General features: G+C 51.0%; 1 protein-coding gene across 4 annotated transcripts in view; it reads left to right on the forward strand.

Annotated features, from left to right (window-relative positions):
- ZC3H7B (zinc finger CCCH-type containing 7B) overlaps positions 1 to 19,654 on the forward strand; it is an 88,498-nt gene that overhangs the window by 57,658 nt on the left and 11,186 nt on the right. For 3 of the 4 annotated variants that reach the window (XM_078147611.1, XM_078147609.1, XM_078147621.1), the window contains exons 14-20: positions 1,935 to 2,140; positions 4,564 to 4,664; positions 9,410 to 9,591; positions 10,295 to 10,360; positions 12,158 to 12,243; positions 17,230 to 17,363; positions 18,261 to 18,366. In XM_078147611.1, coding sequence (XP_078003737.1) covers positions 1,935 to 2,140; positions 4,564 to 4,664; positions 9,410 to 9,591; positions 10,295 to 10,360; positions 12,158 to 12,243; positions 17,230 to 17,363; positions 18,261 to 18,366 — 881 coding nt within the window. The remainder of the gene's footprint in view (positions 1 to 1,934; positions 2,141 to 4,563; positions 4,665 to 9,409; positions 9,592 to 10,294; positions 10,361 to 12,157; positions 12,244 to 17,229; positions 17,364 to 18,260; positions 18,367 to 19,654) is intronic. The other variant, XM_078147614.1, reaches the window with a different exon arrangement.

A 19,654-nucleotide genomic window follows, 5' to 3' on the forward strand; every position in this document is an offset into this window, starting at 1 on the left:
TCAGAATTTATATTCCTTTGGGCAGAGCACCCTATGCGGACAAAAGGAGGGAAGGAAGGAAGGAAGGAAGGAAGGAAGGAAGGAAGGAAGGAAGGAAGGAAGGAAGGAAGGAAGGAAGGAAGGAAGGAGCTGTGTTGCCCGACTGGAACTGGCCAGTTGGGTCCCCAGTTACTCCTACTCCCAGACTGTTGTTTGTCCTTTGCTCTTGAAGAGGACCATGGCATCAGGAAGGTGATGTCATGACTTGCAAATAAACTGGATTTAAGTAAAGGAGGGATGAGCAAAGTGTCTCACTTTCTCCTCTGGAGCCATCTGGTCCAGTGTTGAGATCTAGATCAGGATGACTGGAGATGGCCAGGGAGAGTAAGTAGAGTGTAAGTAGAATAGCAGGAGGAAGAGGAGGAGGAAGAGGAGGGAGAGGAGGAAAAGGAGCAGGAAAAGAGGGAGGAGGAGGAAAAGGAAGGAGAGGAAGAGGAAGAGAAGGAAGAGGAGGGTGAGGAGGAGGACAAAAGTGTCAAAGGAAAGGTCCCCGAGGTTGAGGCTTGGCCAAATGCCCTCAGATTTGGCAGTTAAGAGTTCCTGGGTAGCCACAGAGAGGAGTTTCAGGTGAATGAGGAGGTCAGAGGGTGAGCTGCAGAGTGCTGAGGGGTGACAGAGAGGAGAGGGCTTGAGCCTGGCTGGGCCACGTCTGGCGCCAGACATCTCCCAGATGCCTGGAGCTGACTTGAGCTTGTGCTCTGCTCCTGTGTGACTGTGGGGTCACTTCCACACCAAGGCAAGGGATTCCAACCCTGTCTCTCGTGATAACTCCCTGGGAGGCCTCGGTAAGTCACCTCTCCTTCCTGGCCTCACTTTCCCTCATCTGTCAAATGAGGGAGCCTCTGGGGTCCCTTCCAGCTCTAGAGCTAGGATCCTCTCTGAGCCTCAGTTTCCTCATCTTTAAAATGGGTGAGATGAAATAGATGGACTCTGAGATCCCTCCCAGGTCTGTAAACTTCTGAAGCATCTGCAGATTTTAGCAGAGGGACATTTTTATTTGTTTGTTTGTTTTTGCTAGGCAATGGGGTTAAGTGACTTGCCCAGGGTCACACAGCTAGTGTTATGTGTCTGAGACTGGATTTGAACTCAGGTCCTCCTGAATTCAGGGCCAGCGCTCTATCCACTTAGCCACCTAGCTGCCCCCGCAGAGGGACATTTTAACAAATGCAGTGTCTGAACATCATGGGAATTCAAGTCCCATCTTGACGTATCAGGTCACCAAAGGTTCATTAATTTCCTCCTCCACCCCTCATAACGAAATATGACAATCCCCCTTCTCTCTATGAGGTTTTATGTTTGGTGAAGCACTGGCCTCATCATGACCCTGAAAGATGAGAGGTGAAATTATTATTGTCCCCTTTTTCCAGGTGAGGGTCCTGGGATGACCCTTCTAGTGGAAGGACACCTAATGGAAACACCTCATTTTACAAAAGAGGAAACTGAGGCCTGGTTAAAGGAAGGATCAAAAAAGCAGGCAATACGTACTGGGATTCGTGGCTTCATATAGGATTTTCCTTTTGGGTTCTGCTGTATATATGGAAATCCTCTCTCTTTTTTTCTTTTTGGCATTTCCAATCCAATAATCCAATCCAATAACATTTATTAAGTGCCTACTCCGTGCCAGGCACTATGCTTGGGATATAATCAATATGCTCAGAATTTTTAAAAAAATTTAACTTGAGTAGACAAAAGCTCTAAGACTCAAAGGGCCTTTAGGGGCCTTCTTGTCTGCCCCCTCATTTCAGCAAGGTCACAGAGGAGAAGTAACCTGAGGAAGGTCTCCCCACTAGCAGGGGCCTCAGGCTTCAGGAGCAGTGTGTGATGGACTGGGCCTCGGCATCGAGGCTTCCCGTGGTGGAACGTGGAACGTGTGTGTCCTTGTTACCTCTCCGCAGACATGCTTAACAAGCAGGACTGTAAGTACGGGGATAACTGCACCTTCGCCTACCATCAGGAGGAGATCGACGTGTGGACTGAGGAGAGGAAGGGTACCCTCAACAGAGACCTGCTCTTCGACCCCCTCGGGGGAGTCAAGCGGGGCAGCCTCACCATCGCCAAGCTTCTCAAAGAGCACCAGGGAATCTTCACCTTCCTCTGTGAGGTAGGGCCCCCCGCTGCTCCCCAGCTTCCCAGCCTCCTGGGGAGGGGAAAGGCTCAAAGGGTGTCCTTCAGCCTCCCAGCACGCAGTTGTTGTCCAGGAGGGGAAATGTCTTGGGTCACACACCCTCATTAGCACCTACCTAGAATGACCACTATTCATTCACAGCCTAGAATTCTAGAGTGGCGATCAGGACAGGAACTTAAAATGTAGAATACAGAATGTCCGAGATAGAAGGGACATTAGAACAGGGAACAGAGACTCTCAGAGCTGGGAGGGACTGTAGACCATGGAATTTCAGCTCTGGGAGAAACCTTAGAACAGCAAAGATCAGAGCTGAGCCTTTGAATCTAAAATGTTAGAGCTGGAAGAGGAGTTAGAATGAAGAATGTCAGAGCTAGAAGCGACCCTAGAACACAGAATGCAGAATATCAGCACTGAGTTGGGTGGAGAAGATCCTTTGAATCCAAAGTACCCAAACTGGAAATGACCAAAGAACGTGGAATGTCAGCAGTGAACAGAGAATATTAGAGCTCAGAGGGCCCTTAGAATGTGGAATGTCAGAATTAGGGATCTTCTGATCTAAATGGGAAAGCTGTGGCCCAGCGGGTCCTATCATCTGCCCCAGCTCACACAGCAAGTGAGAAGGAATCCCGGCCCTAGCATCCAGGACTTTTTCTGTGTGTCATGCTGAAAAAGATTCAATTCAGAGTTGAATCCTATATTTTGAAGGAATTTTAGTGATCACTGGGTCCAACCCTGTTATTCTCTAGAGGAGGAAACTAAATCGAGTCAGTGCTAGAGTTAGGGCTTCTTCCCGGGTCTCCAGGATCTCAGCGGGCTCTTTTTACTGTGCACCAAGCATTCACCCCCTCCAGTGTGTCCAACGCAGTTGCTCCCTGCAAAGGGGAGAGATTGGGGAAGAGAAAAGGCAAAGTAGGAGATAAGGCCTCTGCCCTCAAGATCTACATCAAATCAAGCTGGGGAAGTGAGTGAGGGTGAAATCCTCAAGACATAGGAGTTTGCGTTCCCAGGCTCCTCGGGGCTCACGCTTGTGTAAAGCTAAGTAGCAACACCAGGGGGCAGGCAAGGGCTTGAGAATTGCCAAAGAATTCCAGGGCCAGGGTTTTCCTGCCCCTTCCTCTACTCTGAGTGAGGGAGAGTGGGGAAGAATATATTAGGATATGTAAATAATGTAAAAAAAAATTAAGATGAAAGAAAAAAAACTAATGTAATTTCAGTCTGTTTTAAGAGAGGTATAGTGTCTAGGCCTAGGATCACAGATTTATAGCTGGAAGGTGCCTTAAGAGCCAAGGAGTCCAACCTGCTTATTTACATGTGAGGAAACTGAGTCCCAGAGATAATAATAATAATAATAGCTAACATCTATATAGCAACTACTATGTGACAGGCATTGGGATAAATGCTTTATAAACATTATCTCATTTGATACCCACAATAACCCCGTGAGACAGGTGCTGTTCTGATCCTCATTTTATAGTGAAGTCCATGGTTAAGTGACTTGCCCAGGGTCACACAGCTTTAGTGACTGAGGCTGGATTTTTTTTAAGGCAATTGGGGTTAAGTGACTTGCCCAGGGTCACACAGCTAGTAAGTGTCAAGTATTTGGTCTGAGGCCAGATTTGAACTCAGGTCCTCCTGACTTCAGGGCCGGTGCTCTATCCACTGAGCCACCTAGCTGCCTCCTGAGGCTGGATTTGAACCCTAGTTTTCCTGATTCGAAGTTTCCCTGAACACCACAGTGAGGGAGGCGACCTTCCTGCTGCCCCTGCCCTGGTCGGATCACATCCGGGGTATTGGGTTTAGTGCTGGGCATTGAGGAGGGACCTCAGGACCCCTGGTCACAGCCTATGAGGAGCAGTGGAAAGAGCTGGGGATGTTGAGCCAGGAGAAGGAGAGACTCAGGGAGGGAGAGGGAACGTGGTGGTGGGCCAGCCTGTTGGAAGGACTGACAGGTGGAGGAGATGTTTGATTAGCTCTGCTTGGGCCGGAGGATACAACTAGCAACAGTCAGGGAAGTATGCCAGAGGTCGATTTCAGCTCAACGTTGGGAAAAACATTGTAACCATGAGACCTATCCCAGGATGAAAAGGGCTGCCTGAGGAGGTGGTGAGCTCCCTGTCACCAGAGGTCTTTGAGCTCAGGCTAGATGACCCTCCTTGGGAATACAGTTAAGGGGATCTCTATTCACGATCCAAGGTTCCTTCCAGGTCGGAGATTCTGCGATGAACCAAGGACTGGGTAACTCCCACACTGGACAACTGGCCAGGAAGCAGCCTCGTGTTCCTTCTTGGACTCTTCCCAAGGGGCCCCAGGACTGTCTTCTGACCGTTCCCCCTGGGCTCGGGGGACCTTGTCCTCTGCTGAGCCCTGACCTCGCTCTTTCCTGCCCCTGTGTTGAACAGATTTGCTTCGACAGCAAGCCCCGGATCATCAGCAAGGGGGCCAAGGACTCTCCTACCGTCTGCTCCAACCTGGCCGCCAAGCACAGCTTCCATGACAACAAGTGAGTGGCCCCGGGGCCTGGCCTGGCCTGGGGAAATCCTCTGTTCTTGGTGCCCTCCCTGGCTTGTCTGCTGATAGGCTGTGTGCCCTTGAACTAGTCTCCCTGGGCCTCTAGTATCCCCCTCTGTAAAATGGGGAGAATAATGAGAGCTACCTCATCCTCCTGAGACTCTGGGCCGGCATAGAGAAGGGATCGAGAGTCGCTCCTCCACGACTCAGCTGAGGGCTGGGAGAACCTTCAGTGGGTATCCCCGGCATGGGGAAAGGTCTCCAAAATGCCCACAGCCTTTGTGGGCAGCTCTTTGCCCCGTCCCTAGAATTAGTGACCTAATCAGCCATCTAGTCTGCATGACACCTCAGAGGTCATCTCATCATTTTACAGATGGGGAAACTGAGGCCCAGAGCCGTCAATGTCGATGGTCCCCCAGGGAGTGAGTAGCAGAATGGGGAAGGTCTTTTGTAGCTCCCATGTTTATACAACATTATTTAAAGGTTGCCTAGTACTTTTCCCCGAATGATCCTGTGAGGAAGGTCACCCCAGCATGATTATCCCCATTCCCCAGGTCAGGAAATGGAGGTTCAGAGAGGGACATAGTCACACAGGTAGTGAGGGTCAGTCAGGATCTGAATCCAGGGCTTCTAGCTTCCAGCCTGGCCTTCTTTATACCGGGCCTCACTGATTTCTTTTTCCAGAACTGCGTGCTCTTGGCCACCACACACACAGATTTTGTCACTTGCCCAGGGCTATGTAGCTTCTAAGTGTCTGGGACCGGGTTTGAATTCAGATTCCAAGTCCAGCACTTTCTCTGCTGTGCTTAATAATGTTATTATCATTATCATCATCAGTAATAACAATAGGACAGGGGGACTGGGCCTGTGATTTCATTGAAAGAAAAAGCCTTTATTTTTAGGCATTTCCTCAAAATACCCAGGAGAGCTCAACCAGTGACTCTCCAGGGAAACAGACCACCGTCACACACAGAACCATTGCCCAAATCACTCGGCCATCTACTGACCCAGAAAAAACTGGAGAACAGCTTTGAAAATAAACGTCTCCACCCCCAAAGCCCATACTCTCCAAGCTCCGTGACCCAAAGAGTTTTCAAAGGAGAGCCCAGCGGAGGAGCTCTCCACCCCAAGGGATGGGACGAGGTGCCCAGCATCCCCGTGGTTCTGCCTGCCAACGATGGTTGCTTGAACCAAGCCACCAGAGAGGCAGCTCAGGGTCAGACGCTTTTGTTCAACTGCTGAAAGTAGCGATTTCTCCCCCGGCGCAACCGTCCATAGAATACTGAATATCAAGGAAGAATAGCAGAGGAATGACTCGTGACAGTACCAGGACGATTTCTATCAGAAACCCATTGAAAAAGAAAAGAATGACAGAACGGTTAACAATAGTTGTGGTTAATTGCTCAGTTGTCTCTGACTTTGTGACCCCATTTAGGTTTTTGTTTTCTGTTTTTTGTTTTTTTTTTTTTTCCGGAAGTGATTTGCCATTTTATTCTTCAGCTCATTTGACAGATGAGGAAACTGAGGCAAACAGGGTGAAATGACTTAGCCAGGGTCACACAGCTAGGACATGTCTGAGGCTGGATTTGAACTCAGGAAGATGAGTCTTCCTGCCTAGTACTCTATGCATTGTGCCACGTAACTGCCCTGTAACAATAGCACTAATAATAATAACTGGTAGTTCTTTAAGGCTTGCAAAACCTTACCATAGTTTAAAGTTTTAATAATCCATATGTGACCTTGGCCCAGTCACCTTTAGCCTTTGATTTCTTCACTTGTAAGCTTAATAGCTTAAAATTACATTAAGACTTTGGGGACGTCTCGTACTATCTCCTTTGGGCCTGTGAGGTAGGTGCTACAGGTGTTATTGCCCCCATCTTTGAGATGAAGAAGCTAAGGCTAAAGGCAGCAGGTGACCTGCCCAGTGTTATGCGGCTGGCTTCGGAGGTGGAGTGTGAAACCAGATCCGTCCAATAGGAGGCAGTGTGGCATATAGGAAGACAGAGCACTGGATTTAGCAAGCGTTGGTTCTGTTACTTGCTACCTGCATGAGGGATCAAAATTTACATTCCTTTGGGCAGAGTGCCTGCAGGAGTGAGGCTGGTGGCTTCACACAGCCCTCCAGCATCACCTTCCCCGTGCCATGGTTGTCTTTGAGAACGAAGGACAAAGCAGCCTGCAGGAGCTGAGGCAAATCAATTGTCCGAGCCTCAGTTTCCTCCTCTGTCAAATAAGTGGGTTGGGTTAGATGAGCCCCAGAGTCCCTTCTAGCTGTAACTCTGTGACCCTCGGGCTCGATGCCCGCCAGTCTCCTCCCTCTCACTATGCTGCCTCTCACTGAGATAACAGTTCCGTCACTGTCTTTTCGCCATCTGGCTAAAAGCAATTCTGAAGGTTCCCTCGAGTTTGTCCTCCCAGCCCCACAAGAAGGGAGGTGATGCGGTAGTTATGCTTCCCTTCTAACAGATGGGGAAACCGAGGCCTAGAGAGGGAGGTGGTTTGCCCGAGGCTGTATACACACGGAGGTCACTAGTTCTGATTTCCAGCCCTGGGGTTTTTTTGCCGTTGACTGGGACTGTGTTAAGCTTCTTGCCGTCTGTGCCTGCCAGTCAGTAGGCCCTTCCTGGCTCCCCTTTCTCAAATGGTCTGGGACAGCAGAACTGGTGATGGGTCAGATCAGCACTTCTCCAAGTGTAGTCTGGGAACCCTTGAGGAATGCCTGAGACCCTTTCAGGGGGACCACAAGGCCATTTTCATAATACTCCTGAGGTTCAAGTTTCTCATGTGTAAAGATCTGTAGCTGTAACCCACCTAACCAAAGCTATTTGGGGGAGGGGTCCCGAGACCAAAAGATTGAACCGGTGGACTCAGCAAGGGCTTTCCCTGAAGGAAACTTGCAAAGCAAGCAGCCCCGGGGACACTTTGCCCTGGTGGCTTCCTGCCTTTTATTCTAAAACCAGACCAGATCCCTTGGGCTATCTGCAGGTTTGAATCACCTGTGCCCAGTTCCTCCTTTCTACCCCCACATTTGTGTGGGTGATTGAGAGGCCAACCCATTATAATATTTGACAATGATGCATCTGTGATAGAGAAGGGAAAGAGAATTGTTCCTAGCGGTAAGGGAGACTCCCTGGGCTCCTATCTCATCTCTAACCCTTACTAGCTGGATGACCTTGGACGAGTCACTTGGCCTGTCAGAGTCTCGGTTTCCTCCTCTGTCGAATGAGGGGGTTGGGCTGGGTGACTTGGAAAGTTCCTTCTGGTTCTAGACCCAGGATGTGGGTAATCCTTCCATCAGGGGAGCTTCTTCTAAATCCTGAGGGTCCCCATCCTACTTGCTTCTTCCTTTTCTATAGATCTTCAAAGTCAGCATTGGAAGAGAGGGCTCAGCTCATGACTCGGGCTTCTTTACCAGCTCACATTTTATGGAGCTTGAAAGTTTATGAAGTGGTAGATTAAGGGTTATTGTCACCATGTAACAGCCAAGGAAACTGAGCCGCCTCTGAGACACTAAGTGAGTGGCCCAGGGCCACACTGCTACTAAGTGTCTGAGCTGGTACTAGAACCCAGATCTCCTCATTCTGCTGACCTCCATGTTGACCTGTGTGATCATTTCCTGTTCCACCATGCTTGAAGGTTCACAAAGTGCTCTCCCCAAAATAGCCCGCCGAGGTATGTAGAGTGAGGACGATGAGACCCATTTTAGAGATGAGGAAGCTGAGACCCAGAGAGGACAAGTCACTTGCCCACAGCCACATAGCAAGTATCAGGATGAGGATGCCAAACATTGAACTTCAGACTTCTACTCTTGCTTCTCCCGATGTTGCCACGGATATCGTGCCCGTGGGGCAGCTGCCATTCCATCGGGGGCAGGCTGGGACGTTTGGTGGTAGCCACAGCAACAACAAAACTGTCAACAAAAGTGGGGTTCTCTCAGATGGGGAACAGCTGAACGAATTGTGGGGTGCGAATGCAATGGATGTAATGTCCATAAGAAATGACAGATATGAGGAATGCAGGTGGACTTGGGGAGATTTGGAGTCTGATGACCTGTGTGCGAATTCTAGTTCTTCCACTTTCTTCCAACTTGTGTATGACCTTCAGCAAGCTGCTGCTTCACCTGTCGGGTCCTCAGTCTCCTTGTCTGTGAAATGGGGCATTGATCCAGACCAGAGCTGCTCCCCACAGTCTGCCCACACAACACCAAATGCTCCAAACCAGGTTAAAATACAATTAGGAGATGTTTAATGAAACAAATACAAACACAATGCGACATAGATAATGTTAATTTGTGGTTTTCTAAGTCAATATGCAGTGGCAGGGATCTGCTTCTATTTGAGTTTGACACCACTGGGCTCGAGGGCTTCTAAGCTCCCTTCCAGCCCTGAATCTGTGATTTCTATACCTTGTATGACCTGATGCAGAGTCCTGGCAAATAGGACCACAAAAGTGTAGACAACGGCTAGAATTGGGACTGGAAATGGCGCTAAAAGACAACTGAATTCGATATCAAATGCCATGAGCAGTCTTGGTCCTACGGAACAAGTAAGGAAGCACACCTCCCTTGGCTTAGTGGAGAGGTGGGGGGTTGCAGTTGCCAAGTGTGGCATACGCTGTCAGAGGTAGTCATCATTTCAGCCTGTTGTGCTTCCCTCTTTTTCGAGGTTACATTGGAGGAATGTCTGAGCCGAAAAAACAAAAGGTGCCACACTCACTCTGCCTTCCTCCTTCTGCCAGGTGTCTGGTTCACATCGTGCGCTCCACTGCCCTGAAATACTCAAAGATCCGCCAGTTCCAAGAGCACTTCCAGTTCGATGTGTGCCGCCACGAGGTACGCTATGGCTGTCTTCGAGAGGACAGCTGCCACTTTGCCCACAGCTTCATTGAACTCAAGGTCTGGCTGCTGCAGCAATACTCAGGTGAGGATGGGAAGGAGAAGGTGGCGTGAGGTGAGAGGGAGGAGACTCCCTGGCAGCTGCCCCTCTTTTCCACACTAGACAGTTTCTCCCTTACTCTGTGCCCAGGCAAGACCAGCCTACAGCTGACACCCCTTCCCGCCCATCCAGTAATCAAAACCTGCCTCAGGGCATCTTGTAACTGATCCTAATAACTCTCGCTTCTCTAGTACCTTGAGGTTTTCCTCTCTCAGCAGCCCCCTAGAGTATTTGAACCATTATTCCCATTTTACAAATCAAGAAACGGATTCTGAGGGAGGGAAAGCCATTGGCCCAGGAGTCCCACAGCTACTGAGTATCACTTGTTCTGTCGTTTTTAGTCCGACCCTTCATGGCCCCATTTGGGGTTTTCTTGGCAAAGATACTGGGGTGGTTTGCCATGTCCTTTTCCAGCTAACGGATGAGGAAACTGAGGTAAACAGGGTCAAGTGACTTGCCCAGGGTCACACAGTTAGTAAGTCTAAGACTAGATTTTCAGTCAGGTCTTCCTGACTCCAGGCCTGGCACTCTATCCACCGCACCACCTAGCTATCAGTTAGGTTTAAGACGCTGGTTCGACAGAGAACCTCTAATAAGAGGGGAATAATAATAATAATAATAATAGAATTCCTGCCCTCAAGGAGCTTACAATCTTAAAAAAAATTTAGCTTATTTTGCATTTGTACAGAAATGTGCCATTTCCGAAGCATTCTCATGAGTCGAAACTATGGAGCACCATTATTCATTCATCCCAGTAAGCATTTCTTAAGTGACTCCTCCACGTGAGGGCCCAATATGATGGGGCTGCCAATGAAGAGCCACGGGAGGCTTTCCTCCACCTTTCCAAAGTGCTGCGGTCACGTCAACGTGGGCCATCTTCCTGACATTGGAGACACAAGTCCTTCCCTGCCTGGAAGACAAATCTAAGAGTCTAAAAGTTCATCCCCTAGCAATCTGCCTCCTTACCTCGGTACATCAATCACAAGCATCAGGGATGGTGGTTGTGGGATTTTGCGTGAATCTGCTCCCTGCCCCCCCTGCCTCAGTTTCCCAATGTGTAAAATGAGAAGGGTTGGACTAAATGACCTCTAAGGTCCCTTCCAGCTTTAGGTCTGGGATCCTGTCTTTAGGCTCTCTAAGGAGTTCTGGAGCTAAATTTGGCATCAGCAAGACCCAGGTTCAGACCTTACCTCTGACTCTCAGTAACTGTGTCAGCCTGGCATGAGTCATTTAACCTCCAGCATTTACATCAGATGACTCCACGAAGCCTCAGACAGGTTGCAGTCCTACCCCCTCCCCAGTAGCTAGTGCCCACCCCATCCCCCCAAATTACTTTGTATTTACTTTTTGTATATGTAGTCTCTACCTGTCCATGTGACTGTTCTCCCTTCCTCCCTGCCAGAATGTAAGCTTCCTGTGGGCAGAAATGGCCCAGTACCCAGGAAGGTGCCTGGAAGAGAGCAGGAGGTTAATAATTGATTTATTAATAATTTATTGATGCTGTTTTCTAGAGACAGATGGTACAGTAGATAGAGAGCTGGCCCAGGAGCCTGGAGACACGAGTTCAAATCCAGCTTCAGACACTTAATAACTGTTTGACCTTGGGCAAGTCACTTAAATGCTGCCTGCCTCAGTCTCCCCAACTATAAAATGAAAATATTGGGGGCGGCTAGGTGGCAGAGTAGATAGAGCACTGGCCTTGGAGTCAGGAGGACCTCAGACACAACACTTACTGACTGTGTGACCCTGGGCAAGTCACTTAACTCCAATTGCCTCACCCCACCCCCCGCAAAAAAAAAAGGAAGAAGAAAAGAATAACAATGATGCTGATGATACTAATTCATAATAACATCTTCCTCCCAGGTTTGTTGTGAGGGTAAAATGAGATATTATTTGTAAAGTGCAAACCCCAAAAGGCCAAGTAAGTTATTATTGTTAGTAGAATGTAAGCTCTGTGACGGGAGGGCTGTTTGACTTTTGTCTTTGTATCACAATTACCCAACACAGAGTCTGGCAGACAGCAGGACCTTAGTAAATTCTAGCTGAACGAATCTTTACAGATGAGGAAACTGAGGCCAGGGAGGTCTTCCAGATTACACAGCTAATTAATGCTAAAGTCAGGGTTCTAAATCGAGAATTCTTTTCACCGAGGTAATAATGATTTTTTCTGTCACTCAATCAACAAACAATTATTAAGCACCAACTGGGCACCAGGCATATTACTACAGGATCTTCAAAGAGCTTGTTGAACCTTGAAGCACCATAGAAATGGGAGTTACTGTCAATCCAAGTCCCGCAGTGAACAGATGAGGAAACAGAGCCTGTTAGGAGGACAGTGACTTTCCCTGGGTCACGCAGGGAGTGAGGAGCAGAGCTAGGGTTCAAAGCCACATCTTCCAGCTCCTCTGCTCAGTGCTTGCCACCCCTGCCGGCTCCTTCATCCCTACTCTGCACGGGCAGCAGCCCCAACCCTGGCCCAGTGCTCCACACAGGCCCCCAGCGCCACGCAGCCCATCAGTCGTCCTCAGGTTGGTTTCCTTTCCTTCCCCAGGAATGACCCACGAGGACATCGTCCAAGAGTCCAAGAAGTGCTGGCAGCAGATGGAGGCCCATGCAGGCAAAGCTGCCAACAGTTTGGTGAGGAGCCAGCCGAGGGCAAGGGGAACGTGGCTTTGGCCACGTGGTGGTGCAGTGGAAAGAGCCTGGTGCTGGAGTCCAAAGACTCGCATTCTGGCCTGGCCTCTGATGTTTGCTGCCCATGGGACTTTGGACAAGTCACTCGGCCATTCCGAAAGTCTTTAAAACGAGGAGGCTGGATCAGGCGCCTCTTAGGTCCTCCTCCTTCTGAATCCTCCAATCCTCTCAGATGCAGGGATGCCTTGGTTTGACATGTGGGTGTGTGCGGTGGGGGGTGCATGCACACATGAACGGGGAGTGGAAGGCATCACCCCAGAATGCACGGGACCAGGGGCTCCCTGAGCCAGAGCTGGAAGAAGCCAGCTAGCTCAACCCCCACATTTGACAGAGGAGGAAACTGAGGCACAAGGAAATTAAATGACTTGTTCAAAGTCACACAAGAAATATCGAAGGGGAGATGTGAACCCAGGTCTTGCCCCTGTAGTGCACTGCCCCCTTCTGGCCTTAGAGAAGGGCTATTTTACATGAATATATCATTTTATGTAATATAAATATGTATTACTATATTTATATTTTATAATCTAATATAAACATTATCTATGAGCGAAATTACCCTATGAAGTCAGAAGAATAAATGTCCTCACTTTTCAAATTGAGAGACTGAGGCTCAGAGGAGATAAATGACCTACCTCAGGTCACAGCTAGTTGGGACTCAAGTTCAGGGCTTCTGAGGCTAGTCCAAGGTCTCTTTCTACTCTCCTTCCAACCAGCTCCTCCCCCACCCCTTACCTCCCTCCTCAACTCCCTCATTCAAATTAATTATGCGCCAATGAAGGACCTACTCTATACCAGGCTCCGGGCTGGACACTGAGTCCCAAAGGCAACAAAGGAACATTCCTGCCTTCAGGAAGCTCACGTTTCTCTCTTTTGTAGAGACCGTGTGGCCCAGTGGAAAGAGAGGCAGCAGCCATGGGACACACGTTCAAGTCTCCCATCTCTGTGACCTTGGGTAATCCCTGAGCCTCTCTGGGCTTCTGTGTCCTCATGTGTGAAGGGAAGGGACTGAACCAGACACTCTCTGAGGCCCCTGGCCATCTCTAGAGCTTGGATCCTCTCAGGTCCTAGAACCCCGGATTTAGAGCTGACAGACCCCCTCAAAGTACCCCAAGGTACAACATCAGGTTGGCCTAAGGGCACAGCTGAGGCTAGAGCCCAGGGACAACAGCCTGGGGTGGTGCATTTACAGTCAGCAGCCCTGGATTCCAGTCTCATGGTTACTAGCTGTGTGACCCCCTGGACCAGCTGCTTAACTTTTCCAAGCCTCAGTTTTACCATCTGTGAAATGGAGATACCTGTCACATTCCCCCTTTACAGAGTTGTTGGGGGAAAAGTGCTCAAGAAATGCAGGTCCTTTTGATCTTGGCCAGTCTGTTACTACACATGAGGCCCCAAAGCCTCGAGGTCACCGGTGCCTGAGGCAGGATTGGGCACTTCTGATTTTAAGTCCCCTGTGCTTTGGATTCTATGCCAACAAGCCTGCCTCAGATGCTAACCAGCTCTGCCGGCAAGTCATGGAGTCTCAGCTTCCTCATCTATTCAATGGGGATACTAATAGTCCCTACCTCACAAGGCTAGTGTGGGGATGAAATGAGATGTGGCAAGGTTGGCAAAAGCCAGCCTTGAAGTGCCAGGCAAATGTTCACTCTTTTTCTCAGTCTCCTCTGTGGGCCTTGGTTTGTGCTTCTGCTAAGCCAAGAAGTTGGACTAGATGTTCTCCAAAGGTCCTTCCAGCTCTGCCGCTCATTCCCTGCTGCGGCTCCCCTCTCCCAACTCTGTCCTCATTTCCTCCATGCCCTTCAGAGGCTGAAGTGCTGCTGCCTCATCCAGGTCATGAAGGGTATTGGGGAAACTGAGTCACTCTGGGCTCTTCTGTTTCCCGTGAAGGCGAGAGTTAGGAATGGAAGTCCTGGATCCAGAGCCCTCGAGAATAACCTCAAAGCCTCCATAGTGGTCCCAGTACAGAGCTGGGGAAGGGGATGCTGGGGGGGAGGGCTGAAAGAGAAAGTAAGTGGGGAGCACTTGGTCCCACTGAATCTAGCCTGCTGATGGTTGTCAGAGGAAAGATTGCTCTCTTCCTACCCACCTTTTGTCTGTCAGCATTCCTTTCCTCCATTTGCTCACTTCCTTTTTCTCCATCCCCTCCCACTTCTATCCCTCTCTCTCTCCTCTTCCTCTTCCTCTCCCAGTGTCTTCCCCTCTCCCTCTTTTCTAGTGTTTCCCTCTCTTCTCTCTATGCTTCCCTCTCTCGTCTCTCCTCTCCCTCCTCCTCTTCTTGCACCCCTCCCTCTCTCCTCTCCTTCCTCTCCTCTCCTCTCCTCTCCCCTCCTCTTCCCTCCCCTCTCTCCTCTCCTCTCCTCTCCTCTCTCTCCTCTCCTCTCCCCTCCCCTCCCCTCCCCTCCCCTCCCCTCCCCTCCTCTCCTCTCCTCTCCTCTCCTCTCTCTCCTCTCCTCTCCTCTCCTCCTCTCCTCTCCTCTCCTCCCTCCCTCCCCTCTCCTCTCCTCTCCTCTCCCTCCCTCCCTCCCTCCCCTCTCCTCTCCCTCCTCTCTCTCCTCTCCTCCCCTCCCCTCCCCTCCCTCCCCTCCTCCCCTCCCCTCCCCTCCTCTCCCTCCTCTCCTCTCCTCTCCTCTCCTCTCCTCTCTCTCTTCCTCTCCTCCTCTTCCTCTCCTCTCCCTCCTCTTCCTCCCCTCCCCTCCCCTCCTCTCCTCTCCTCTCTCTCCTCTCCTCTCCTCTCCTCTCCTCTCCTCTCCCTCCTCTTCCCTCCCTCCCCTCCCCTCCTCTCCTCTCCTCTCCTCTCCTCTCCTCTCCTCTCCTCTCCTCTCCTCTCCCCTCCTCTCCTCCCTCCCCTCCTCCCCTCCTCTCCCCTCCTCTCCTCTCCTCTCCTCCCCTCCTCCCTCCCTCCCCTCCCCTCCCCTCCCCTCCCCTCCTCCTCCTCCTCTCCCTCTCCCTCTCCTCTCCTCTCCTCTCTCTCCTCCTCTCCTCTCCTCTCCTCTCCTCCCTCTCCTCTCTTCCTCTCCTCTCCTCTCCTCTCCTCTCCTCCTCTCCTCTCCTCTTTCTCCTCTCTCCCTAACCTCCCCTCCCCTCCTCTCCTGCCGCTCCCTCTCTCCTCTCCTCCTCCCTCCCTCCCCTCTGTCTCTCCCTCTCTCCCCCTCCTCCTCTCCTTCCCTGGGATGTTGTTTATTTTTGTTCTTGGCCCTGAGCCCAGCTGGGAGTAACAGGAGGGCCCCAACCCTCCCAGCACTGTAATCTAAAGCTGCTTTTCTGAGAGAACATTGAGTTCCTCCCGCCTCGCCTGTTCCCTGCCCCCCCCCCTTTCATTCCTTCCCACAGGCACTTGGGTCACCTGAGGACAAGGTGGAGGCCAATCCCTTGGGGATTTCAAGCTGGGAGCTCAGGGCTCTAGGAGAACAGGGGGTCCCCAATCCCTTTAGCTGTCCCAGAGAGAGTCCTAGTGCCCCCATTGCTCCCCCCCCCAGATTTTGCACATTATCTCCCCTCCTCTTGGTATGAGGCCCCCATGCCCCGCCTGGTTGTCACTGGAACAAGGAGGGGTAGGAACAGGCGGGGAATGGGGGGAAGGGGGAAGGGGGAAGCGGTTTCCTCCTTCCAGGACAAAATGTTCAGTCTGGCTGCTGCTGTTTGAGGGGGAGGGAAAGTCATGCGACCTAGGATGGAAGGGACCTTTGAGATCCCTAGTCTACCCCGCTTTTTTTTTTTTGAATGGAGGAAACGGAGGCCCCAAGAGGGGTGGGGCCTTGCCTGCGTCGCATAGGGAGCAGTGGAGGGCCGGGAGTGGGGAGATCAGCTCCTGGCTCTGCTCACAGTGAACCCTGCCTGCCGTTAGGAAAGTCCCTTTGCGCCTCACTGAAGGGCTTCCAACAGTAACGGCAGAGGGGGCCAGACCAAGGTGCCTTGGTCCACTGCATGCCCTGATACCTCAAAGTCTCTTTTGTTGCTATGGAGAAGGCTCTCCCAAGATGGGAAGAATCGGGATCTTGCGTTTGGAACTCTGAGACCATCTAGTTCCACCCCCTCATTTAATAAATGGGGAAACTGTGGCCAGAGATGTCATGGGGTCATAGCTCTAGAGCCAGAAAGGACCTCTGGGGCCGTTTAGTTGGCTCCTCTCATTTTGCAGAAGGGGAAACTGATGACCCAGGAGGGGAAGGGACTTGCCCAAGGTTATAGAAGTAGAAAGCGGCAGGGCTGAGATTCCACTTCAATCGCACAGCTAACTAGAAAGCGCCAGGCGGGATTTGAACCTGGGTCTGACTGATTTCCAAGTCCTCCACACTAGGATAACTAATAGTGACTCACCTCTGTGCGGTGCTCTAAGGTTGCAGAGGATACGAGCGCCCACACTACACCTCACAGGGTTCTTGTGAGACCCAAACAGATAATGGATGGGATTTCATCAGTATAGGGAGGTCCTGGTGTGGAAATTCCCTCCACAGCCCCTCCTTGTTGATTAAGAATCTTAGAGAATTGCCTGTGGGCCATGAGAAGAGGTTCCCCATCCTAGGAACTTCAGAGGTCAGAAAGCCCAACCCCCTCATTTTACAGAGGGGGATGTTGAGCCTGGGGAGGTAGCAAGACTTACCCAAGGTCACACAGGCAGTAACCATCAGAGGCAGGATTGGATCCCAAGTCGTCTGACTCCAGAACCGATGTCCTTTTCCACTCACTCACATAGCCACCGTGCCGAGCTGCCTCTCTATAAAGGGTGCCTGTAAAATCTTTCCTTTTACAGGTAGGCAGACTAAGGCTCAGAGAGGTTGTGACTTCACTTGAGGTCACACAGTGACCTCAAGTGTCAGAGGCAGGATGAGAACTCAGGTCCTCCTGACACCAGGGCCCTGACTCTTCCCATTCTTCCAACCTTCTGAGTTTCCCTCCATGCCTGAACCTGTTCCTCTCGCCCCACGGTAGACCAGCTCTCGGGTCCCCCCACCCAGTACCTTTGACCTGCAAATGAAGTTTGTGTGTGGCCAATGCTGGAGGAATGGACAGGTGGTGGAGCCCGACAAGGACCTCAAATACTGCAGCGCCAAAGCCCGACACTGGTGAGGAAGGAACGGGGTGGCGGTGGCTGGTGGGATGGGGGAGGCCAGTAGGGAGGGACGCTGGGCTTGCCTTCAGATCATAGGCTTAGGAAACCAGAGAATCATAGATGGAGAGCTGGGAGGGAACTTCTGACTCTAGGGCTAGTCCAACCCCTCATTTTACAGATGAGGAAATTGAGGCCTGAGGAGATTAAAGGACTTGCCCAAAGTCACGTGGGTGGTTACGTGGATTTTGAGTGGGAAGAGACCATTGAGTCTAATCCCTCATTTTGCAGATGAAGAAACTGAGACCCAGAGAGTTTAGGTGACTTGCTCAGGGTCGTGCAACTCCTAAGCATCTGTGGTGGGGTCTGAACCCCCATCCCAGCACACTAGACTACATGGTCTCTCTCAGAGTACTTGCAAGGTTCCAAAGTGCTTCTTCATCTGTTCTCTCATTTGAGCGATGGTGGGGAGACCAGGCAGAGGTCTTCATCATTAGGTTAAAGATGAGGAAACTGAGGCTTGGAAAAATGAAGTAGACAATCTGTGATCCCACAGCTAATTAGCACTTCCCTCCAAGCCAAGGCCTGTCTGCTTCAGGTACAAAGCCCTGCCTTCAAGGGGCTTCCAGAGTGAGTAGAGAAGAACCCACAGATCACAGAGTGGAAGGGTTGAGCTGAAGGGTAACAAGTCACCCTGCCTGATGTACAGGGAGGTGGGAGGAGGAGGGCAAAGCTTGTGAACTGAGAAGAGAAGAATCAGCAGCTTTTCCCATCCCTGGCCAGAAGTGGATGCCAGAAGAGAGAGGAACTGCCATAGCTGGGCTATTTGCTCCCTTCCCCGGACCCATACCCAGTCTGCAGCCTCGTCTATTTCCTCCCTCGTCACTTTTGGCTTCTCTGCTCTGCCCTCCAGCTGGACCAAGGAGCGGCGTGTCCTGCTGGTGATGTCCAAAGTCAAGAGGAAGTGGGTGTCTGTCCGTCCGCTCCCCTCTATCCGCAGCTTCCCTCAACAGTATGATGTGAGTAGACGGGAGGGACAGGGCAACACAGGGGCATGTGTGGTGGGGCGCATTCAGAGCAGGCAGGTCCGGGGCTCTGGTCCATGACTCTGGAAGGCAGAATAACAGCTCCAGTTAACCTGTAGAGAAGGGCAAATGCAAGGGGTGTCATCCCACTTTGTAGCTCAGGAAACTGAGGCTCCAGAAGGAGGAGAGACTTAGGGCTTATGGACAGTTGCACAACTGGTGTCAGGGCGAGGATGTGAGCCTAAACGTTCTCCAGACCTCCTCCTGCCCCCGAGGAAACGTGGAGAGACCTGTGCTTTTCTCAGAAAGGCCCACCCTGGCTGGGATTCAGAATGGCCAGCCTTTTCTGGAGGGTGCAGGCTTGGGAGCATGGGGTCACAGAGCTAGGGCTGGGAGAGGCCCAAGAGGCCATCTAGCCCAAGCCCCTTATTTTACAAATGAGGAAACTGAGGCCCATAGAGGTTAAGTCACTTAGGATTATGGATTTAGAGAAAGAAGGAATCTCGGAGACCATTCTAGTCTAGTCCTCATTTCACCGAGGAAGCTGAGGCCCTGAGATGCCAAGTGACTTAATCGAGTCCGAGGTGATCATTCTACACATGAGCAGACCAAAGCCTTGGGAGAGGCAGTGACTGGCCCAAGGTCACACATGCAGCAGTTATCAGTGGTGGGATGTGAACTCTGGCCCTCTGACCCTAGAGCTCACGTCCCAGTGCGAGCCCAGCTTTGGGCACACTGGTCTCTCCCCCAGCACTGCCTCTCCAAACCCTCCTCCCTCCTTCACGGTCTAACTTGGCTTACCCCTCCGGGAAGTCTTTCCCGACTTTTCCAGCTTATGCTAAGCCTGTTCTTCCCCTTTCTGCCTGCCCCTTCTCACACTCTTCAGGTTAGCCGCTGGTTACTCACCATTTCCCCATTTCCCACCTCCAGGTCTTTGCCCAAACCTGCCCGCAATGCATTCCCTCATTTCTACTTCACAGCATCGTTAGCTCCCTTCAGTGCTTAGCACATGTTCTGTCTCCCCAGCTCCTCATGCCCCCTCAATTACTTTGTGTGTAGCTTTGTTTCATTTTTCTTTGTCTCCCCCAAAAGAATGCAAGGTCTTTGAGGACAGGGCCTGTTTCTTTTTGGGTTTTGTGTTCCGAGTGTCCAGCACAGTGCCGGGCCCAAAGTAGAAATGTCATAGCCATTGGTTAAATTGCATTATGTGACTTTAAACAAGTCACCTGGCTTGTCTCTGGTTGTGCTCCTCTCCTGTGTCACATGAGGGTACTAGAGGTCA

The sequence above is a fragment of the Phascolarctos cinereus genome, unplaced genomic scaffold (genome assembly GCF_003287225.1).
Source record: "Phascolarctos cinereus isolate Bilbo 61053 unplaced genomic scaffold, phaCin_HiC Scaffold_1;HRSCAF=81, whole genome shotgun sequence".
In the NCBI taxonomy this organism is placed as follows: domain Eukaryota; kingdom Metazoa; phylum Chordata; class Mammalia; order Diprotodontia; family Phascolarctidae; genus Phascolarctos; species Phascolarctos cinereus.